Genomic DNA, 26,068 nt, shown 5'->3' with positions numbered 1-26,068 from the left:
CTTTGACGATGACTGTACGGGTACAATGTACACTGACCTTTGACGCTGGCTGTACGGGTACAATGTATACTAACCTTTGACGCTGGCTGTACGGGTACAATGTATACTGACCTTTGACGCTGGCTTTACGGGTGCAATGTATACTAACCTTTGACGCTGGCTGTACGGGTACAGTTGTAGAGGATGGCGAGTTCCCCGAACACTTTACCCGGTCCCATTGTACAGAGTTTTGTTGAGTCTTTGGTCACCTCTACCTTCCCCTCTGAAAATCCAAACGTGAATAATAAACACAAAGCCAGTACCTTTATATTAATATAGTAATTATGGGTTGATAACAAAGGCAGAAGTTCCCCATTTTTGTTTTAATGGCCTGTTCGAGGAAGCGCCGGGCGAAGCGCGCGCCGAGCAGGATGTCCTTCAGAGAAGGAACTGTTGTCCCATTATGATCGCAACGGGCATGTAAAACGAGGGCTGACAATGGGGACACATGTACACCTGTCATGGCCGACACCGTCACTTTTCTACCACGTCCGGGTCTGCTGTCGTGTTTACCTATCACACTCGACCACAGTATACACGGCGGTGTTTTCCTATTGTTATCATGATTGATGGAACTCCCCCGCCCTAAACTTAATGATACAATATATACGACTGTGATAATGAAAGCCTTTCGCTAATAAGTTCATTTCGGCATTTTATATGAAATGCGATGTCTCGTTTAAAGATGACAAAGAACATTATTTACATGCACTTGATCAGTGGCTACTGTAATTATAGTCATTTGTATCGACTGATGTCCCGTTTTTATGCCAAGCAGGACGTCGTCTCCATTTTGATGTTTCATTCAGAATGACCCTGGCTGTTAATAGGACGTTAACAAAATAAAATAAACCAGCATGATCTAACTGTCACGTGGTATGTCATGTTACAGTAACGGAAGTAGTAATACAGGTTTACACGGTGATTTTATGTCGGTGCATTTGATTGGCTAGTACATCTGGTATTCGTAAAGTAACAAGTACTATTGGACCCGCTACGTACCTCATCTGTCGCTATTACAGTCGATTGGCGACCATGACAACTATTGTGGATACACATTGGTCCGAAATATAGTTGGGACCATTTATGGACCATAATTGAAGTCATGTCTTGATACGAAAATGACATCGATAACGTTTTTCAAAGCCTTTGCGACCATCTCGGATGTTTATTCGGTCCGGGATTCGTAACAGACTAGCTAAGGTCAGATTCATTCGGGAAAAAACTGAGAAAACAAGATTTTCGAAAAGGTTTCTAAGTGAAATGAGATCGCTTGGAACAATATCCGCAGTCTCCCCGTCTCTTTTTACAGTCAGTAAACATGCTATTACAGGTACGGAGGCAACACAAAGTAATTCCTCCATCAGTAGTGGCCATTTTGTAAATTAAACTTAACTTATAACCAGCCCATTTATAAAATAAACAAAAACGTCTGGGGGTATATACAGGGAGTCAGTGTTTCCTCCACAGCAATGTTTGGTGATATCAGATATGTATGTCTGTTTTCTCCGTGTCGGCTTTATTGTAATGGCATGTCTAAACAACGGGAATTAGTCAATTAACTCGAAACTGATTAAATACCATACCGTGTACTTATATCTAAATCTATTCCTAGGTTCCTCGTTACCGTTTATCAATGGAAATTACTACCATCTGTGTTCTATATCTGTCCTATTTCCTACAACACAGTATGGGTGTGACGGATCCTACAACACAGTATGGGTGTGACGGATCCTACAACACAGTATGGGTGTGACGGGTCCTACAACACAGTATGGGTGTGACGGATCATACAACACAGTATGGGTGTGACGGATCATACAACACAGTATGGGTGTGACGGATCCTACAACACAGTATGGGTGTGACGGATCCTACAACACAGTATGGGTGTGACGGATCCTACAACACAGTATGGGTGTGACGGATCCTACAACACAGTATGGGTGTGACGGATCCTACAACACAGTATGGGTGTGACGGATCCTACAACACAGTATGGGTGTGACGGATCCTACAACACAGTATCGGTGTGACGGATCCTACAACACAGTATGGGTGTGACGGATCCTACAACACAGTATGGGTGTGACGGATCATACAACACAGTATGGGTGTGACGGGTCCTACAACACAGTATGGGTGTGACGGATCCTACAACACAGTATGGGTGTGACGGGTCATACACCACAGTATGGGTGTGACGGATCCTACAACACAGTATGGGTGTGACGGATCCTACAACACAGTATGGGTGTGACGGATCCTACAATACAGTATGGGTGTGACTGATCCTACAACACAGTATGGGTGTGACGGATCCTACAACACAGTATGGGTGTGACGGATCCTACAACACAGTATGGGTGTGACGGATCATACAACACAGTATTGGTGTGACGGATCATACAACACAGTATGGGTGTGACGGATCCTACAACACAGTATGGGTGTGACGGATCCTACAACACAGTATGGGTGTGACGGATCCTACAACACAGTATGGGTGTGACGGATCTTTTGTCTTTTCCCCTCGAGTGATAACCAACCCAACTAATCAGACAGTTATCCTGGAGATATCTCAACCCACTGAACCCACCCCACTAACCAGACAGTTTTCCCGGGATATACCACACATGGTGCCAATGTAGAAAATGCAGTCTAGGGCTCCCACAAGGGAATGATTTCCCGGTTGTGTTACTAATAGCACCGGCATTTTTTTCCCTTTAACGAAAGGAAAAAGTTGTTTTGAAAACTTGTGATGGCGGCTACTTTGAAATACCCTCTACTAGAAGTTTATCGAAGTTGAAAAAAAAACAACTCAGGTACTACATTCGGTGATATCAATACACACATACGTTATAAAGTTTCCAAATCGACATCTAGTTCATACCGTTAACAGTAAGCTTATTTAAAACAAGAGGCCCATGGGGCCTGTATCGCTCACCTGGTTGGATTAGACCAAATGTCAAAATAATGTTCATATTCTATTTGTTTTATTTGTAAATCTCTAACAATGCTATATATGGTTATAGTGTGGGAATCCGAACTGCTTTAAAGATTAATGAAGTCCAGATTCTCTAAGGTCTGAAAGACCTCAAGAATTGTTTTGAGAACATGCATGCATTCATCACTTTATGACAAGTAGCGATTTAAAGGAATTACCTCTATTTCCCCTATTGGGCCCCGCCCTTTTGGCCCCTTTGGGGTCAGAGCCACCATTTATGCAAAATCTGTTCCCCTTCCCCCAAGGATGTCTCTGACCAAATTGGGTTCAAATCCATTCATAACTTTATGACAAGTAGCGATTTAAAGGAATTACCTCTATTTCCCCTAATGGGCCCCGCCCTTTTGGCCCCTTTGGGGTCAGAGCCACCATTTATGCAAAATCTGTTCCCCTTCCCCTAAGGATGTCTCTGACCAAATTGGGTTCAAATCCATTGATAACTTAATAACTAGTAGCAATTTAATGGAATTACCTCTATTTTCATTATTGGGCCCCGCCCCTTTGACCCCTCGGGGGTCAGAGCCACCATTTATGCAAAATCTGTTCCCCTTCCCCCCAGGATGTTTCTGACTAAATTGGGTTCAAATCCATTCATAACTTTATGACAAGTAGCGATTTAAAGGAATTACCTCTATTTCCCCTATTGGGTCCCACCCTTTTGGCCCCTTTGGGGTCAGAGCCACCATTTATGCAAAATCTGTTCCCCTTCCCCCAATGATGTCTCTGACCAAATTGGGTTCAAATCCATTGATAACTTAATAACTAGTAGCAATTTAAAGGAATTACCTCTATTTCCATTATTGGGCCCCGCCCCTTTGGCCCCTCGGGGGTCAGAGTCACTATTTATGCAAAATCTGTTCCCCTTCTGCCAAGGATGTTTCTGACCAAAGTGGGATCAAATCCATTCATAACTTTATGACTAGTAGCGATTTAAAGGAATTACCTCTATTTTCCCTATTGGGCCCCGCCCTTTTGGCCCCTTTGGGGTCAGAGCCACCATTTATGCAAAATCTGTTCCCCTTCCCCTAAGGATGTCTCTGACCAAATTGGGTTCAAATCCATTCATAACTTTATGACAAGTAGCGATTTAAAGGAATTACCTCTATTTCCCCTATTGGGCCCCGCCCTTTTGGCCCCTTTGGGGTCAGAGCCACCATTTATGCAAATTCTGTTCCCCTTCCCCCAAGGATGTTTCTGACCAAATTGGGTTCAAATCCATTCATAACTTTATGACTAGTAGCGATTTAAAGGAATTGCCTCTATTTCCCCTATTGGGCCCGCCCCTCCGGCCCCTGGGGGGTCAGAGCCACCATTTATGCAAATTCTGATCCCCTTCTGCCAAGGATGTTTCTGACCAAATTTGGTAAAAATCCAATAAGAACTTTTTGACTAGTAGCGATTTGAAGCAAATGTTGACGGACGGACGACGGACGGACGGACGACGGACGCCGCGCCATGACATAAGCTCACCGGACCTACGGTCCAGGTGAGCTAAAAACCATTTGGCTGAATGACGATTCACTGGGACCTGTGAAGACAGAAGGAGGAATTGTGTGGATAGTTTACGTTCGTTACGCTGTATACATTGTCTTCTAGAAGGCTTGTTTGGGCTCAACAGGAAGTACATTTCCCGCCATTACAGTAACGACGTGTATACTATAGTGCTGACGTGGTGTGTTGTATACGAACCAAAACAAACACATGTTATATGCTACCGACTTGTCGGCCTGATTCAAATAGACATTGCTTTATGCTTCCACAAAGGAAACATAACATTTCCTATCACTATTTCCGAAACAGGCGGCCTTGTTGGAGACGATAACGATGGCAATACATACAACTAACTATAGACAGTGTATATAAGGAAACAGTAATGTCGATGTATGTAGGAGTAGGGGGATGTCGGCGGGGGTGGGGAGGGAGAGATATTTCGGTGCAGACGAGCACAAATCATTATACCGTGTTCCCCTTACACAATAGTTCCATTTGGCTAAACAAACGTTTCTGCTTGTAAAGCTGCCGGATGTTTAAAATGCACACAAAATGCCAATTGCCATCATCACGGTAAGCCAAGCTGGTTGATAAGTAATAGAACCCAGCGCGCTACATAGGAGGGCATTGTGCGTTAACGATAATAAAGGTTAAACAGTGTTGATAAGTTAATTTTGGTTTAATCATGCAGTTGATTTGGGGAGCAAAATCGCAGGAAACATATGGAGGTTCATTGTTGGTGTAATACCTGGTACTAGTTTTTGATCTTTTCAATTATACAGTATTTAGATTGGCATTGTAGGAATGAATTATGTCACTGTTTAAACCAGAGATATTTCTAGACTTTGAACACTACCCTCTCCGGATACGGTACTCAGGCTGAATAGTGAAATATACGGTGTACAGCCGCTGCCAGGAGAGTGTGCCAATCTCTGTCCGGATTGATTACTTAACTATTCCATCTGATACGTTATACTAGGCGCTGTTCTGAACGGACTGATTAATGGTGCACCCAGGGGCAGAGAATTGAACACTAATGCCGGCCCCAGGGCGGGGGCTTAGTTGACACCAGCGGGATACATATCAAAACTGGCATGCCCAGTCGACGGAAGGACACGGCGCTGCTTTCCGAAATGTAGGTCAATGTTTGCCCGAAGACTTCCGGAATGTATAAGTACCATTTTCCGCCAACGTTATTCACACGACAATATGTCTGCTTTTCCACGATGAACATTACCGAAAAGTGAGGAAAATAGTAATTCTAGAAATACATTTACCATTCTTACAAAATGCATTGTTCACTTACCGTTTGTTGTTGTTGTTGTTTTCTTTTTTGCAAAGAATCTGATATTTGTTGAAAACATTGCTGTGCTTGCAACTTACCATTGTTATCGGCATAATGACAACCTCACACTAGTTATAGGCTCAATGTCAACTTAACCCTAATTATGGGTACAATGTCAATCTAACCTTAGTTATAGGAACAATGTCAATCTAACACTAGTCATAGATAAATTATCAATCTTACCTTAGTTATAGGTACAATGTCAATTTAACCTTAGTTATAGGAACAATGTCAATCTAACCTTAGTTATAGGTACACTACCGAACTAACCGTAGTTATAGGTACACTACCACACTAACACTAGTTATAGGTACACTACCACACTAACCCTAGTTATAGGTACACTACCGAACTAACCCTAGTTATAGGTACACTACCGAACTAACCCTAGTTATAGATACATTACCAAACTAACCCTAGTTATAGGTACACTACCAAACTAACTCTCGTTATAGGTACACTACTAAACTAACCCTAGTTATAGGTACACTACCAAACTAACCCTAGTTATAGGTACACTTCCAAACTAACCCTAGTTATAGGTACACTACCAAACTAACCCTAGTTATAGGTACACTGCCAAACTAACTCTAGTTATAGGTACACTACCACACTAACCCTAGTTATAGGTACACTACCAAACTAACTCTAGTTATAGGTACACTACCACACTAACTATAGTTATAGGTACACTACCAAACTAACCCTAGTTATAGGTACACTACCAAACTAACCCTCGTTACAGATACACTACCAAACTAACCCTAGTTATAGGTACACTACCGAACTAATCCTAGTTATAGGTACACTACCAAACTAACTCTAGTTATAGGTACAAACACCCACTTTTCCCCCCGAGTGATAACCAACCCAACTAATCAGACAGTTATCCTGGAGATATCTCAACCCACTGAACCCACCCCACTAATCAGACAGTTTTCCCGGGATATACCACACATGGTGCCAATGTAGAAAATGCAGTCTAGGGCTCCCACAAGGGAATGATTTCCCGGCTGTGTTACTAATAGCACCGGCATTTTTTTTTCTTTTAACGAAAGGAAAAAGTTGTTTTGAAAACTTGTGATGGCGGCTACTTTGAAATACCCTCTACTAGAAGTTTATCGAAGTTGAAAAAAAAGAACTCAGGTACTACATTCGGTGATATCAATACACACATACGTTATAAAGTTTCCAAATCGACATCTAGTTCATACCGTTAACAGTAAGCTTATTTTAAAAAAAACATTTGGCTGAATGACGATTCACTGGGACCTGTGAAGACAGAAGGAGGAATTGTGTGGATAGTTTACGTTCGTTACGCTGTATACATTGTCTTCTAGAAGGCTTGTTTGGGCTCAACAGGAAGTACATTTCCCGCCATTACAGTAACGACGTGTATACTATAGTGCTGACGTGGTGTGTTGTATACGAACCAAAACAAACACATGTTATATGCTACCGACTTGTCGGCCTGATTCAAATAGACATTGCTTTATGCTTCCACAAAGGAAACATAACATTTCCTATCAATATTTCCGAAACAGGCGGCCTTGTTGGAGACGATAACGATGGCAATACATACAACTAACTATAGACAGTGTATATAAGGAAACAGTAATGTCGATGTATGTAGGAGTAGGGGGATGTCGGCGGGGGTGGGGAGGGAGAGATATTTCGGTGCAGACGAGCACAAATCATTATACCGTGTTCCCCTTACACAATAGTTCCATTTGGCTAAACAAACGTTTCTGCTTGTAAAGCTGCCGGATGTTTAGAATGCACACAAAATGCCAATTGCCATCATCACGGTAAGCCAAGCTGGTTGATAAGTAATAGAACCCAGCGCGCTACATAGGAGGGCATTGTGCGTTAACGATAATAAAGGTTAAACAGTGTTGATAAGTTAATTTTGGTTTAATCATGCAGTTGATTTGGGGAGCAAAATCGCAGGAAACATATGGAGGTTCATTGTTGGTGTAATACCTGGTACTGGTTTTTGATCTTTTCAATTATACAGTATTTAGATTGGCATTGTAGGAATGAATTATGTCACTGTTTAAACCAGAGATATTTCTAGACTTTGAACACTACCCTCTCCGGATACGGTACTCAGGCTGAATAGTGAAATATACGGTGTAGAGCCGCTGCCAGGAGAGTGTGCCAATCTCTGTCCGGATTGATTACTTAACTATTCCATCTGATACGTTATACTAGGCGCTGTTCTGAACGGACTGATTAATGGTGCACCCAGGGGCAGAGAATTGAACACTAATGCCGGCCCCAGGGCGGGGGCTTAGTTGACACCAGCGGGATACATATCAAAACTGGCATGCCCAGTCGACGGAAGGACACGGCGCTGCTTTCCGAAATGTAGGTCAATGTTTGCCCGAAGACTTCCGGAATGTATAAGTGCCATTTTCCGCCAACGTTATTCACACGACAATATGTCTGCTTTTCCACGATGAACATTACCGAAAAGTGAGGAAAATAGTAATTCTAGAAATACATTTACCATTCTTACAAAATGCATTGTTCACTTACCGTTTGTTGTCGTTGTTGTTGTTGTTTTTTTGCAAAGAATCTGATATTTGATGAAAACATTGCTGTGCTTGCAACTAACCATTGTTATCGGCATAATGACAACCTCACACTAGTTATAGGCTCAATGTCAACTTAACCCTAATTATGGGTACAATGTCAATCTAACCTTAATTATAGGAACAATGTCAACCTAACACTAGTTATAGGTACAATATCAATCTTACCTTAGTTATAGGTACAATGTCAATCTTACCTTAGTTATAGGTACAATGTCAATCTAACCTTCGTTATAGGTACAATGTCAATCTAACATTAGTTATAGGTACAATGTCAATTTAACCTTAGTTATAGGTACAATGTCAATCTAACCTTAGTTATAGGTACAATGTCAATATAACCTTAGTTATAGGTACAATGTCAATCTAACCTTAGTTATAGGTACAATGTCAATCTAACCTTAGTTATAGGTACAATGTCAATCTAACATTAGTTATAGGTACAATGTCAATTTAACCTTAGTTATAGGTACAATGTCAATCTAACCTTAGTTATAGGTACAATGTCAATCTAACCTTAGTTATAGGTACAATGTCAATCTAACATTATTTATAGGTACAATGTCAATTTAACCTTAGTTATAGGTACAATGTCAATCTAACCTTAGTTATAGGTACAATGTCAATCTAACATTAGTTATAGGTACAATGTCAATTTAACCTTAGTTATAGGTACAATGTCAATCTAACCTTAGTTATAGGTACACTAACAAACTAACCCTAGTTATAGGTACACTACCGAACTAACCCAAGTTATAGGTACACTACCAAACTAACCCTAGTTATACGTACACTACCGAACTAACCCTAGTTATACGTACACTACCAAACTAACTCTAGTTATAGGTACACTACCGAACTAACTCTAGTTATAGGTACACTACCACACTAACCCTGGTTATAGGTACACTACCGAACTAACCCTAGTTATAGGTACACTACCAAACTAACCCTAGTTATAGGTACACTACCAAACTAACTCTAGTTATAGGTACACTACCACACTAACTATAGTTATAGGTACACTACCAAACTAACTCTAGTTATAGGTACACTACCAAACTAACCCTATTTATAGGTACAATACCAAACTAACCCTAGTTATAGGTACACTTCCAAACTAACCCTAGTTATAGGTACACTACCAAACTACCAAACTAACCCTAGTTATAGTTACACTACCGAACTAACTCTAGTTATAGGTACACTACCACACTAACTAAAGTTATAGGTACACTACCGAACTAACTCTAGTTATAGGTACACTACCAAACTAACTCTAGTTATAGGTACACTACCGAACTAACTCTAGTTATAGGTACACTACCAAACTACCAAACTAACCCTAGTTATAGGTACACTACCAAACTAACCCTAGTTATAGGTACACTACCAAACTAACCCTAGTTATAGGTACACTACCAAACTAACCCTAGTTATAGGTACACTTCCGAACTAACCCTAGTTATAGGTACACTACCGAACTAACCCTAGTTATAGGTACACTACCAAACTAACCCTAGTTATAGGTACACTACCGAACTAACTCTAGTTATAGGTACACTACCGAACTAACTCTAGTTATAGGTACACTACCAAACTAACCCTAGTTATAGGTACACTACCGAACTAACCCTAGTTATAGGTACACTACCGAACTAACCCTAGTTATAGGTACACTACCGAACTAACCCTAGTTATAGGTACACTACCGAACTAACCCTAGTTATAGGTACACTACCAAACTAACCCTAGTTATAGGTACACTACCAAACTAACCCTAGTTATAGGTACACTACCGAACTAACCCTAGTTATAGGTACACTACCGAACTAACTCTAGTTATAGATACACTACCAAACTAACTATGGTTATAGGTACACTACCAAACTAACCCGAGTTATAGGTACACTACCGAACCAGCCCTAGTTATAGGTACACTACCAAACCAACCCTAGTTATAGGTACACTACCAAACTAACCCTAGTTATAGGTACACTACCAAACTAACCCTAGTTATAGGTACACTACCAAACTAACCCTAGTTATAGGTACACTACCACACTAATCGAAGTTACACGCCCAGTTATAACGGACAGACCAGGAGGTAGGCATTGTTACTAGGTGTCGACATCAATTAGCGTGATATCTACACTGTACCTATCTGATGATAATCTACCATTCCTCTATCTTTATGTACGTAACCTATAATCGCTCAACAAGTGGAAGCGAGCAAAAACCGTAACAGTTGGCGCGAGTGGAAATGATGATATCTTTACACTATAAACTATATGTACTTAGGGATGAAGAGCCTGGCTCCAGGGAACGTAAGGATCCTCCTCATGAGGGACATGAAAAGGGAACAGACCATAGACTTAAACAATTGTCATCTCATTATATTTTCGATGATGGTAGTTGATATTTTTATCAATTCGTTTTAGTTCGGGAAGTTACTAATTAGTGAGCATACAAATATACCTGAATTTTATTTTGTACTTTAGATAGAGCGGTCTCCACTAGTACGTGTAGCACCTCTCTAAAACATTGATACCGGACTAGAATCTGCTAATACTTCTGACCTGTGTATACCTCACGTGCTCTGTCACAAATCACATGATACGTATTTCTCACGCATTTTACACATCTCTTTTATTTGTTAGAGAACACCATCAGCATTGGAGCTCTGTTAATCAGGCGCACATTCGACTTGATCAGAGTAACAAAGACTGGCATTTATAGATTATTTAACGTAGAAAATTGCCGATTTCAGCATACACCATTAAATGGTTTACTACTCAGGCGTGGTGTCGTGGCATTTACTACAGGAGTAGTCTGTCGTCCTATATGTTGTCGAATCATATCAGGAAATAGGAGGATATTATCAATGTCAGGTTTTTAAATCAATCTTCTATAATACAACAACCACACGACAACTATCCGAGGATAGTCAAACATGAGATAAAGGCGGGATTGATAATCATTCATCATTTATTTGCTCCCGGTAGCAAATGCTTGATTATTATTGTTATATTTTACAAACGGATTATTGATATTGATTTACTAATCACTAGAGTTATCCCCCTTACCTTCCATGACGTACACTAAAGACCCAATCTCGCCCTCGTTGATGATGAGACTGTCCTGTGTATATTCCACTGGATACATACAATCCACGATCTCTCTGATTTGACCCATGTCTAGATTCTTCATGAAGTCGTTATCAAGTATCGCCTGTTTGATGAGGTCTCTTGTACTGTAACATGAAACAGCGATGGTTAGATAAACTAAGGCGATGGTACGTCTACTGAAACACCAATCACGAAATATAATAACAGTCACATCAAAAAGTTACATCATGAAAAAGCAATGTCACCGAGACGCAATCAGGTCTTTAACACTCAGCTCTGGAGGGAGAAGGTGATTACACTTGGTCGAAATGTTCCTTTTGGATACTTTAAACACATCTTATCAATAGTAAGATTGGTGCTTTCAAGACAAATTATTCAACTGTTGTGGGGTGTTTTTCTGAGATTTATGCAGTGTTTACCTAAAACGGTTGAAAAATTGTTCCCCAAAACAGTCTTTTTAACATATTCAGAGTTCTTATTCTGTCTAATAAGAGCATCGTTTTTACGCCTGCCTCCCTGTATGCCATATTTGTGTGATATCATTTACAACAGCCATTTCCAACGTATCAAGTGAAATGCCCTTATTGCGTGTTATAGTCATTTGTGAGCTTAACGACATGGTGGTTATTATGTGCAATACATGCATTGTCAGCATGTTTTGTCGAAAATTACAGCTTATCAAATAACATATCAACAACAATGGTCATAGTTAGCCATATTATATACTATCAATTGATTATTTCTGTTAAATTCCAGGCTAATAGATATTTATAGGCTTGGAAAATATCACAAGATTAGCTATTTAGATGACCCTTAAAGGTCACGAGATATAAAACGGGAGTCTCCCGCTAGGAACTAAGCGAGGAATTAGTGTAATTTTGTCAATAGGCATGCATCATTTAGTTCAGTGTAGTTATATCAGTGTTCACCGGCCGATGTTTACAGGGTAGTTATGTCAGTGTTCACCGACCGATGTTTACAGGGTAGTTATGTCAGTGTTCACCGGCCGATGTTTACAGGGTAGTTATGTCAGTGTTCACCGGCCGATGTTTACAGGGTAGTTATGTCAGTGTTCACAGGCTGATGTTTACAGGGTAGTTATGTCAGTGTTCACCGGCCGATGTTTACAGGGTAGTTATGTCCGTGTTCACCGACCGATGTTTACAGGGATAGTATGTCCGTGTTCACCGGCCGATGTTTACAGGGTAGTTATGTCAGTGTTCACCGGCCGATGTTTACAGGGTAGTTATGTCCGTGTTCACCGACCGATGTTTACAGGGATAGTATGTCCGTCTTCACCGGCTGATGTTTACAGGGATAGTATGTCCGTGTTCACCGGCTGGTGATTACAGGGTAGTTATGTCCGTGTTCCCCGGCCGATGTTTACAGGGATAGTATGTCCGTGTTCACCGGCCGATGTTTACAGGGTAGTTATGTCAGTGTTCACCGGCCGATGTTTACAGGGTAGTTATGTCCGTGTTCACCGACCGATGTTTACAGGGTAGTTATGTCAGTGTTTACCGGCCGATGTTTACAGGGTAGTTATGTCAGTGTTCACCGACTGGTGTTTACAGGGTAGTTATGTCAGTGTTTACCGGCCGATGTTTACAGGGTAGTTATGTCAGTGTTCATCGGCTGATGTTTACAGGGTAGTTATGTCAGTGTTCACCGACTGGTGTTTACAGGGTAGTTATGTCAGTGTTTACCGGCCGATGTTTACAGGGTAGTTATGTCCGTGTTCACCGACCGATGTTTACAGGATAAGTATGTCCGTCTTCACCGGCTGATGTTTACAGGGTAGTTATGTCAGTGTTAACCGGCCGATGTTTACAGGGTAGTTATGTCCGTGTTCACCGGCCGATGTTTACAAGGTAGTTATGTCAGTGTTAACCGGCCGATGTTTACAGGGTAGTTATGTCCGTGTTCACCGGCTGATGTTTACAGGGTAGTTATGTCAGTGTTAACCGGCCGATGTTTACAGGGTTGTTATGTCCGTCTACCCCGGCCGATGTTTACAGGGATAGTATGTCCGTGTTCACCGGCCGATGTTTACAGGGTAGTTATGTCAGAGTTCACCGGCCGATGTTTACAGGGTAGTAATGTCAGTGTTCACCGCCTAGAGGTTACAGGGTAGTTATTTCAGTGTTCACCGCCTAGGGTTTACATGGTAGTTATGTCAGTGTCCACCGGCTGGCGTTTACATGATGGCCATGTCGGTGTTCACCGGCTGGTGTTTACAGGATAGTTATGTTAGTGTTCACCGTCTGGTGTTTACAGGGTAGCTATGTCAGTGTTCATCGGCTGATGTTTACAGGGTAACTTTAGTTATGTCAGTGTTCACCGCCTGGTGTTTACATGGTAATTATGTCAGTGTTCACCACCTGGTGTTTACATGGCAGAGAGACAGGTGGTAGGTAGGATAGATCCATGCCGAGATTTAGGCGCTGATATTAATGATAAATCTGGCGATACTAAGCTTCCTAATACTGGTATGGAATCTCCCGTGCCAGTAACGGACCGGAAACTCGGATCAATTCAATTACTTTGTATTTACGGGATTGATGCAGGTAAACATTCCATCACTGTATGGACAAGCGTGCAATGTACGTGCATATTAGTACCGATAACACCTATCACATGGTATCATTAGTGAGGAATCATTGCTACATTACCCATGATTTTTGAGTGTTTAATGTCATTATCGGCGGCTCCTGTCTATAAACATAATTTAATCTATCGATGTGGTCCACACAAAACGTAACACACCATGAACTTAGGCAGACTAAGGCAGATAACAGTCAAAATGACGTCGACGTGATTTATAATAAATAAAAAATATCTAGAACATCATGCCGCTGTCATCTATAACCGAGACGAGAACTCCAAACAACCACCCAGCGTTCTACAGTGTAGTACATACGTTAGTGAACCCATCTCTATCTCCTGTAGTAATCAGACATATCAGATCAGATCTCACCCACTCACTTTTAATCAAAACAAAAGTTGGCTGTGAAACACACCGCATCATGATAGAACTTTTTTGAGTAACTTTGATTGATCCAAAGCAAACAGAATATATCTACAACTTCCAGATATAGGTCAAGAGAGCAAACGCGTGTTGTTTTTTTCCCATTAGAAAGTTGACGTCACGCGGAAATCTTCTACATCATAGCGTTATATAAAACAGCAGTATGGTCCGCCGGCGTCATCTTTCAAACTGTAGTGATTACACGTTGATATTTGTAATAAAAGTTGACACCACACATTCAAAGTGGAATAAAGCGAGCTGTTAAGGTTTTATTGTCGTTACCATGGAGTATATAATCAGGGAGTTTGAAAACCAATTGTCTAATTTGTGCCTCGTACGGTCACCTGATGATTGAATTAAATATTTGGTTTGTTTCGTTTGTTTGAAGCCGTTCCGTGTGATGCCCATTTTACTCACCAATTTGTATTTGTCCTAATGACAATGTCAATGGGTCGCTAACAATGGTATGACTTATACTTCTTACCGGAGATTGATGGTAAGTAATTACCAGATAAATAGTATTAGTTACTACGGCGCAGCAATGAAGGAAAAGTGCCAAGAAAGATGTTAAAGTTCAATTCTGTATGAAACAACATACTGTATACTGTGTCAGCACATGTCTGTTGGATAGCGGCTTTGTAAGACAATTACTTAATGATAAAGGAAACGGGAAAATTAGACCCCCTAGCCCGAGTGAGCGATGATACACCGGTCATGTTTGTAGTATTGAGGACCGCGCGTGTTGGCTAGTGCATGCTTGTTTCCTTGCCGTCACACTCGCCAGAGACCAGCTGTAACCAAACGACATGGATGATGAGCAGCCCAATGCTGGCTTGTGTCAGTAGATCGCTCTTTAAAACATATCGCAGGTTTTGTGGGAAAGCTTTTGATGTAAGAAGCATGTTTGTGAAGCGTTATCAGTTGGATGGCAGTATATTGAAGCGGAATGTTACTCTTGTATCTGTGGCTTATCACGATAAATGATTTACAATAAGTATATCTAAAAATAAACTTGGAAGTGAAATGGTTGTCGATCTTATCGCAAAATCCACAAACATTTCTCAGTCGGAAAACATTTAGACTTAAAATGAAACATTTTAAGACATCTAAATTCGTCCGTTTGTTACGGAAGTATCGTTCGTTACTCTCATCCACGTGTAATCGACGGTACATACACTTGATTGGGGTGCATGCATGTGAAATCGAATGGGCTTGAATTGGGGTACATGAAAGGGCCTCAATGCACGATTAAATGGCGACTGGGCTAATTGGCGGAAAACATGGAAGTATAGATACCACGGTATAGAGATACCTGGCTCCATGTCCTAGATCTTATCACCGGACATGGCGCGTGCGGCAAGGACTGGAATTTGCACGTGTGCTTGTGGAATCACGTGCTCTTTATTTTGTTTGATAGGTCAATAAAATATAAGCTTTGCCATGAGTAAAAACAGTGACCGGGCATTTGGTCCACCTAAATTAGAAACCACATATCTCCAAGTCTTAAACAATAATAATAATTATTATGAGGGTTACATAAATCAATCCGGGTAGGAATACAGGTCTACATGTGATGTAAATATGTTATACCTGAAGGTTACTATAGATATCCCGGTATTGTTCTCATCGAATTCTTAACTAGTGTATATGTCAACTTCACGATGGATTTTTAAGCGAGATATCCAAATTTTGGATTTTTAATCCAGTCAAAGTGCGGAAAGCCATTAAATAAACCAAAGGGTAGATCAACCGCAGAGAAACATACTTACACAAACACGTGTATATATCTACATCAGCACGTGTAAACAGTCGTGCATCAGCATGTGTATAAAACCTCACAAAAATTAATGCACGTGTATACACGTTACACAAGTAGGTGTATGGAACTTTAAACAAGCATATTTAAACACCTACAACAATACGTGTTACTAGTCGTGTATTTACACGTGTATACACCTTACACAAGCACGTGTATACACATACAAAAGCACGTGTGTTCAAAAGTTTCAACCTCAAAGGTGCACTTCCGGTTGAGTTGCCAACAGGTTGTAGTTGCTACCCTTGAACAGTATGGATACTTACGGAGGTGTCTTCGGAATTCGTTTAGCCTTATATAAACTCAACACAGAATGACAAGCAGGTTCGGCAGATATAGCCGTCCTTTTGATACGCTCTCTCGTCAATGCCACCCGTTTCTTCACAGGAGGTGTTGCGGGCTTCAGAATGGACCGGTACTTGTCCAACTCGTTCTGTAATTTCTTTATCAAAACATCCTTCTCGTCCAGTTCCGATTCTAACTCGTCAATGAGTTCGTCCCTTTGACGTAATTCCTCTATTTTTTCATTCAGTGACATTTGTAAATCTCTGAGTGTCCCCATTGTATGACAGGAGTGGCTACTTACACCATGAAACCACTGGGTTTTTAATGGAACACAACATCCGCACCAGTCTCTATTTCATTTCCCTTTTTATCCACAAGCAATTGTCATCAGACGGACTTAATGAAGCGTAATATCCCAGATACAGAGTAAGGCAATGTAATACCGGCTGTCAACTGTAACAATGGGGCACAATTACAGCCACAGACCAATTACAGCCAACAAGGATTATTGTAACTGTTACATTTGTACATACTCCAGTAAAACACGTGTAATAGTATGCTAGGTGTTGTGTCCTCGGTCCAGTCAGCCGTATGTCTGACAGTTGACGGTCAGCTTTTTTTTTTTTTACTAGATATGCCTTTTACACAGTAAAATAAAAAACAATCCCTAGAGTTCTTATAACAGTTTGTGTGTACTTAGAAAGTGCACCAGAGTCAACTCTTATCACCATGGTAACATAGGGAGTGCGTTGGAGTCATCCCTTATCACTGATTTCTGATCACGCACCCCCTCCTTATGGTACAAGCACACGCTGACGTAACTCTACATTGGTGTTAATGGATTGTGCCTTGGGCCCCTGTTCCAACACGCCCTCTGCCACATCCCCGATATACTTTCAGTACGACAGCGGTCTAAGGGATGTCGTGGAACTTGACTCCTCCACACGGAAATGAATGGCCCAGCTGTTAGTGCACGTGAAACGTTGGCATACCCTCACGTGTAATTAGAAATGTAAGTATTTCAATTAGACAGTGGGAACCTATCTCCACGGACACGTGGTGCTAACACGTTTACAGTAATTTCAAACTCGAGTAGAATCCTGCGGCCTTAGCGTGTGGGTTATGTTACATTAATTCGGCTGTCACGGGATCATTTCACTCCAATTAGGAACAGTCTCAGTTATGATCTCTTCAAATTATATCTTTTTTTTTTTACTGAAGCATTTGGCGCTCGTGAGTGAATTAGCCTGTTCCTTGAAAGTCGAGGTGTGGCACGGGTCAACAACTACATAACTGAGGATGGCGACACCTAGTGACTGTCGGAGGCAAGTATTTACTGTCCCGGTACGTTATTGACGAACCGACCACTATGTTTGTAATGCATTGAAGCCATAAAAGCACCGATGATTAAAATCCACACGAGTCCGACAATTTCACGGCTTGCACACCTTTTGAACCAAGAATCAATTCGTCATTACTGGTGGTGTTTAGGACTACCAATGTCCACTGACTTGGAAAAAGTTCCCCGGTTGATATTAACACATTGGCAACAATGACACACTTGGAATTACTGAACCAACATTCCAGCGGAACATCTTATCTACGGACACCCCGAGAGACCCGAGTATCTTCGGAGTTTATATCTTCTACCAACAGGCGTCCAGAATGCGCCAAATCCAACCTTACGGAGATGTTTTAAGGCCTATCGCGGAACCTTTCAAACGTTTTGCCGTGTCTTTACCGGGCGACCGGTAAGGTATTTACGGATGGTATATACAAAGCCTCGATAGTAAGAGAGCCTCACAGCCAACTCATATCAAGCCGTAAAACGATAGTTTACATTTTGTTTCTTTAATGCCTAGAGATTCTCAAATCGTTTGCAACTAACAGCAAAGGTAAGATGATCTAGAAATAACTTGCACGTGAACTAATGGTAAACAAATCAAGAGTCGAAATGATTTTGCCCGTCCAGAGACGGGAGTGTATATGTAGTGGTGTTACTGTGTCTGGCCTGTACCCCTCCGGCTCAGCCTAGGGTCAACTGAAGGACACGCCCACATCTCCTGACCATTAAAACACCAAACAAAATATCCTTAATAAAATATAAAACATTTAACTATTTCACCTCTTGATATTATTCTGAACTCGAATGAGGAAAGAGACCGATCTGAGACTCACTACTAACAGATACACTGTTGTTTTAGTACCCTGTAACCTCAGTCTGAGACTACTAACAGATACACTGTTGTTTTAGTACCCTGTAACCTCAGTCTGAGACTACTAGCAGATACACTGTTGTTTTAGTACCCTGTAACCTCAGTCTGAGACTACTAACAGATACACTGTTGTTTTAGTACCATGTAACCTCAGTCTGAGACTACTAACAGATACACTGTTGTTTTAGTACCCTGTAACCTCAGTCTGAGACTCACTACTAACAGATACACTGTTGTTTTAGTACCCTGTAACCTCAGTCTGAGACTCACTACTAACAGATACACTGTTGCTTTAGTACCCTGTAACCTCAGTCTGAGACTCACTACTAACAAATACACTGTTGTTTTAGTACCCTGTAACCTCAGTCTGAGACTCACTACTAACAGATACACTGTTGTTTTAGTACCATGTAACCTCAGTCTGAGACTACTAACAAATACACTGTTGTTTTTGTACCCTGTAACCTCAGTCTGAGACTCACTACTAACAAATACACTGTTGTTTTAGTACCCTGTAACCTCAGTCTGAGACTACTAACAGATGCACTGTTGTTTTAGTACCATGTAATCTCAGTCTGAGACTACTAACAGATGCACTGTTGTTTTAGTACCCTGTAACCTCAGTCTGAGACTCACTACTAACAGATACACTGTTGTTTTAGTACCATGTAACCTCAGTCTGAGACTACTAACAAATACACTGTTGTTTTTGTACCCTGTAACCTCAGTCTGAGACTCACTACTAACAAATACACTGTTGTTTTAGTACCCTGTAACCTCAGTCTGAGACTACTAACAGATGCACTGTTGTTTTAGTACCATGTAACCTCAGTCTGAGACTACTAACAGATGCACTGTTGTTTTAGTACCATGTAACCTCAGTCTGAGACTACTAACAGATACACTGTTGTTTTAGTACCCTGTAACCTCAGTCTGAGACTCACTACTAACAAATACACTGTTGTTTTAGTACCCTGTAACCTCAGTCTGAGACTACTAACAGATACACTGTTGTTTTAGTACCCTGTAACCTCAGTCTGAGACTCACTACTAACAAATACACTGTTGTTTTAGTACCCTGTAACCTCAGTCTGAGACTACTAACAGATACACTGTTGTTTTAGTACACTGTAACCTCAGTCTTAGACTCACTACTAACAGATACACTGTTGTTTTAGTACCCTGTAACCTCAGTCTGAGACTCACTACTAACAAATACACTGTTGTTTTAGTACCCTGTAACCTCAGTCTGAGACTACTTACAGATACACTGTGTTTTAGTACACTGTAACCTCAGTCTTAGACTCACTACTAACAGATACACTGTTGTTTTAGTACCCTGTAACCTCAGTCTGAGACTCACTACTAACAAATACACTGTTGTTTTAGTACCCTGTAACCTCAGTCTGAGACTACTAACAGATACACTGTTGTTTTAGTACCTTGTAACCTCAGTCTGAGACTACTAACATATACACTGTTGTTTTAGTACCCTGTAACCTCAGTCTGAGACTCACTACTAACAGATATACTGTTGTTTTAGTACCATGTAACCTCAGTCTGAGACTACTAACAGATACACTGTTGTTTTAGTACCCTGTAACCTCAGTCTGAGACTCACTACTAACAGATACACTGTTGTTTTAGTACCCTGTAACCTCAGTCTGATACTACTAACAGATACACTGTTGTTTTTTGTACCCTGTAACCTCAGTCTGAGACTCACTACTAACAAATACACTGTTGTTTTAGTACCCTGTAACCTCAGTCTGAGACTACTAACAGATACACTGTTGTTTTAGTACCCTGTAACCTCAGGCTGAGACTACTAACAGATACACTGTTGTTTTAGTACTCTGTAACCTCAGTCTGAGACTCACTACTAACAGATACACTGTTGTTTTAGTACCCTGTAACCTCAGTCTGAGACTCACTACTAACAGATACACTGTTGTTTTAGTACCCTGTAACCTCAGTCTGAGACTCACTACTAACAGATACACTGTTGTTTTAGTACCTTGTAACCTCAGTCTGAGACTACTAACAGATACACTGTTGTTTTTGTACCCTGTAACCTCAGTCTGAGACTCACTACTAACAAATACACTGTTGTTTTAGTACCCTGTAACCTCAGTCTGAGACTCACTACTAACAGATATACTGTTGTTTTAGTACCCTGTAACCTCAGTCTGAGACTACTAACATATACACTGTTGTTTTAGTACCTTGTAACCTCTGCCCCCATTACGACTTATTTTTGTATGTACATTGTTACGCTAATTTGACGTTTTGAAATGTACCGTTAATATGACAATTATGTATGTACCGCTTACATTGGCAATGTGTACATACCACTGACATCGACAATTATGTATGTACCGCTAACATTGGCAATATGTACATAACACTGACATCGACAATTATGTATGTACCGCTAACATTGGCAATGTGTACATACCACTGACATCGACAATTATGCATGTACCGCTAACATTGGCAATATGTACATAACACTGACATCGACAATTATGTATGTTCCTCTAAAAAAATGGTACATTGTCTTGAAGATTGTTTCTGGGATCATTGGTCATTGCTATCACATATTGAGGTGACAAGTGGTCTGGTCAAATATCTCTACACAGCCAGCAAAATTGCCTGACAATAACAATGTACAATGTACTAAAATAGGTGTTTCAAGAAACTGGTGTTTACGTTATCAGAAAAACTCGCCATACACCTGCCGGCTCTCGTAATCATCCGTTACAGGTGTATAAATAAAACGCACCGTAAAGTCGTACACGTGGGCTAATACCGGCGCGTGTATAAATGTCATTATTACTAATACGATTGTCATGTATGAGATTTAAAGTCGATCCTGCTTGATCGATAAGTTATGTGTCGGAACCATAGCCACACAGGAATGGTAATCCCACATATATATCACTAATTACATAACCGTGTGATTGAAAGTTTGTCCAATTACAACAATTACTGATTGGAAGGGAGAAATGTGCTCGATCTGACATTAACAGCAAAGTCCACCATATTCCCTGTTAACCTAGCGCCAGACTAAGGTGTATCGGTTCATTACGTCAGTAATGCGCATGGTCGGAAATGCTTCGAGAAGAAAACTGAGCTTGACAAGTCTGAAAAAGGGACAAGGATATCCAATTCCTCACGTACTATTGCTACTGGAACCTTGTTATATGCTGTGTTGAACCTTGTATTCTCGCTGTATGATGTTGTGTTTCTCGCTGTTTGATGCTGTGTCCCATTGCTTGATGCTGCATGTGTTTCTTCTTGTGTGGTGTTTTCCCCGTTGTTTGGTGTTGCTTTTTCAGTTGTTTTTTTTTTGTGTTGCGTTTCCACTTTTTTGTTGTTGTTGCGTTTCAAGTTTTTTTTTTTGGCGTTATGATTTTATTGTTTGGTGTTATGTTTCCCGTACTTTGGTGTTGTTTCCATTGTCTGGTGTTGTTTCTTGTTGTGTTTCCCGTACTTTGGTGTTATGTTTCCATTGTTTGGTGTTGTTTGTTGTTGTGTTTTCCGTTGTTTGTTGTTGTGTTTCGCTTTCCAGTTTTGTTTGTTTGTTATATTTCCATTGTTTGGTGTTGTGGCTTCGTTGTTTCATGTTGTTTCATGTTGTATTTCGCGTGTTTTAGTGTTGCTGTTTCCAGTTGTTTCGCGTTGTGATGCCCGTTGTTTTAGACTGCGCATCCAGCTGTTGTGTGTAATGCATTACTACATGTTTCTCCTTAAAGTGTAATTCTGAATTTTGCTTAATGAATGACATTTCTGCAAGTTTTAGAAACGAATAACTGTGTAGCGTACATGCTGTGTGTAGTGGTACGTCGTTATGGATGGGAAAGTCATTAACTAAATAGAATACATGTCATCTTGTAATTGGCTCTCAGTACGTCGGCTCCAGTCTGGAGTACCCCAACACAACAACTCTGGACTAGTCTCATTTACACATGACACATCCAGTACAACAGGACAGTGCCTCACGACTCGGCCGTTAGTATTGGTACAAAGGAGCCCTTCAACAGTAGGGAGCAAGTGGGCGATGACGTCATAAAACACATTACCTGAGAGCCGTAATCAATATGTAGTTTCTTATCTATTGTTCAGGAGTCACCCTATTACATTGAATAAGCATTCATTAACGAATATATACGAATCTACATGTAGTTTATAAATAAATGAACGGATAACTTATTCCTGGCGAAATATGCTTGAGTTTGAAAAGATATCTACAACATATACACAATAAAGAGGCTTGCCTTGTGAACACTTGTTTATCCCGATTACTCCGTTAATGTGATTATGTTGACATGATAATAACCGAAATGTTCTAAAGAAACATGGACAATACCACACTTTTGCCGGAAAATGTTTGATTAACCAAAATGTACTTGTCATTGTAAGATTAAGAGGAAATGACTGTTCTGACACTAAGTAGTTTTGTGATTTGATTTTTCACAGTTTTCATGTTATCTAATATTCTATGCTATTCAAAATAGAGAAATCTCATTTAGACACTAAATATGGTCAATCTAAATCACTACGACGCATGCGCCTGTGGGATGTTCGTGATTATAGAAACATTTTGGTCACCGGGACAGACACTTCACTTGCATGTGTGTGTAAAGTTTGTTACCAAAAACAACAACGTGGGTGGTCCAAACGTCAATGGAAACAAGCGCCCCCTACTGGTTGTTCCCGACTCCAGCTCGCTACCGTTTAGCTTCAGGAACTAGAGCGCTCCTATTACAGGGTAAGTAAAGATCCGTCGTTCTATTTGGATCACCGGTCAATGTTTCACCGCTAACCCTAATAAAAAGCAGTATGCGGGGTTTGATAAAGATGTCGATACCAGACTGGAAGTATCACAGATCTGTATGACAGTTGGACCGCTACAGGTGAAACAAGCCACATGGCAACCGCTCTTCTCACCTCCTCCCCAGACTGATCGGTGTTCCAGACATTTTCCACAATGGATACACCAGATCAGCGCCGTGTATTCGCACTTAAGGCTTTAGTGACGTCATAAGCGTCAGCAACAGAACTCAGTGGTATGTGTACCGACTGTGCAGCTTCGCCACAGAATGGCAAAAACTTCAAACTCTTCAACAAACAATTTCATGTCTTTCAATAATTCTATGTCTGTGGCTTGGTATGGCTGTCGGTGGTGTATCAATCATGCATATGTCGGTCTCGACAACTGTCGTCATGAAGGTTAACCTGGTTGTAATTAACACAAGCTATAACAGCGCTGACATATGAACCAGACACATACATAACGCCGTATTTATAGTCTGCATGAACATTTTTCTTATTTGCAGGTACTAAAACGGAATTTCTCAAAATGTTCACTTTGGGAAAGAATTTGCAAATCAGTCGTGGCAAAAATTGAATCTTTAAAACAATTTCTTTAGTGTGAATTCGCCAAATATTTGCTGTAATGACCTACGAGGGCTGATTGATCAGTTGTGGGCCGCATATTGAAGGATTTTAATTTTGCCGGACATTTTGTATTATTTTCTAACATAATCCCCTTCAATATCTATACACTTTTGTCAGCGTGTTTGTAAGAGCCTCAATGCCACTTTTATAGAACTCATGTTCTTGGCTGTTCAGAAAGTCATCCACTGCATGTAAGGGTTAGGGTTAGGGTAGTTATACCTGTCAGTACCTATATTGTATGGTATACCTGTCAGAACCTATGTTATACCTGTCAGAACCTATGTTATACCTGTCAGTACCTATGTTATACCTGTCAGTACCTATGTTATACCTGTCAGTACCTATGTTATACCTGTTAGTACCTATGTTATACCTGTCAGTACCTATGTTATACCTGTCAGTACCTATGTTATACCTGTCAGTACCTATATTGTATGTTATACCTATCAGTACCTATATTGTATGTTATACATGTCATTACCTATGTTATACCTGTCAGTACCTATGTTATACCTGTCAGTACCTATGTTACACCTGTTAGTACCTATATTGTATGTTACACCTGTCAGTACCTATGTTATACCTGTCAGTACCTATGTTATACCTGTCAGTACCTATGTAATACCTGTCAGTACCTATTTCATACCTGTCAGTACCTATATTGTATGTTATACCTGTCAGTACATATGTAATACCTGTCGGTACCTATGTTATACCTGTCAGTACCCATATTGTATGTTATACCTGTCAGTACCTATATTGTATGTTATACCTATCAGTACCTATGTTATACCTGTCAGTACCTATGTTATACCTGTCAGTACCTATATTGTATGTTATGCCTATCAGTACCTATATTGTATGTTATACATGTCATTACCTATGTTATACCTGTCAGTACCTATGTTATATCTGTCAGTACCTATGTTATACCTGTCAGTACCTATATTGTATGTTATACCTGTCAGTACCTATATTGTATGTTATACCTGTCAGTACCTATATTGTATGTTATACCTGTCAGTACCTATATTGTATGTTATAGCTGTCAGTACCTATGTTATACCTGTCAGTACCTATGTTATACCTGTCAGTACCTATGTTACACCTGTCAGTACCTATGTTACACCTGTCAGCACCTATGTTATACCTGTCAGTACCTATATTGTATGTTGTACCTGTCAGTACCTATATTGTATGTTATACCTGTCAGTACCTATGTTATACCTGTCAGTATCTATATTGTATGTTATACCTGTCAGTACCTATGTTATACCTGTCAGTACCTATGTTACACCTGTTAGTACCTATATTGTATGTTCTACCTGTCAGTACCTATGTCATATCTGTCAGTTCCTATGTTATACCTGCCAGTACCTATGTTATACCTGTCAGTACCTATGTCATATCTGTCAGTACCTATGTTATATCTGTCAGTACCTATGTTATATCTGTCAGTACCTATGTTATACCTGTCAGTTCCTATGTTATAGCTGTCAGTACCTATGTTTCACCTGTTAGTACCTATATTGTATGTTATACCTGTCAGTTCCTATGTTATACCTGTCAGTACCTATGTTACACCTGTTAGTACCTATATTGTATGTTATACCTGTCAGTTCCTATGTTATACCTGTCAGTACCTATGTTACA

The 26,068-nt window shown here is 40.5% G+C and overlaps 1 protein-coding gene across 8 annotated transcripts in view; it reads right to left on the bottom strand.

The window, feature by feature from the left end:
- Positions 1–26,068, bottom strand: part of LOC117328060 (cGMP-dependent protein kinase 1-like) — a 121,616-nt gene that overhangs the window by 56,145 nt on the left and 39,403 nt on the right. For 7 of the 8 annotated variants that reach the window (XR_004532793.1, XR_004532794.1, XR_004532816.1 and 4 more), the window contains exons 2-3: positions 11,566–11,732; positions 149–262 (exon numbers count right to left, since the gene is read on the bottom strand). Coding sequence is in view for 3 of the 8 variants with exons in the window: in XM_033885400.1 (XP_033741291.1) it covers positions 149–262; positions 11,566–11,732 (281 nt within the window). In the remaining 5 variants the exon portion in view is untranslated. Of the gene's footprint in view, positions 1–148; positions 263–11,565; positions 11,733–16,717; positions 17,155–26,068 lie in introns of those variants that run through there. The other variant, XM_033885421.1, reaches the window with a different exon arrangement.

Source organism: Pecten maximus, chromosome 1 (assembly GCF_902652985.1).
Source record: "Pecten maximus chromosome 1, xPecMax1.1, whole genome shotgun sequence".
Taxonomy (NCBI): domain Eukaryota; kingdom Metazoa; phylum Mollusca; class Bivalvia; order Pectinida; family Pectinidae; genus Pecten; species Pecten maximus.
Note: the sequence above shows the minus strand (reverse complement) of the source record. Positions and strands in the feature narration are given on the sequence as shown.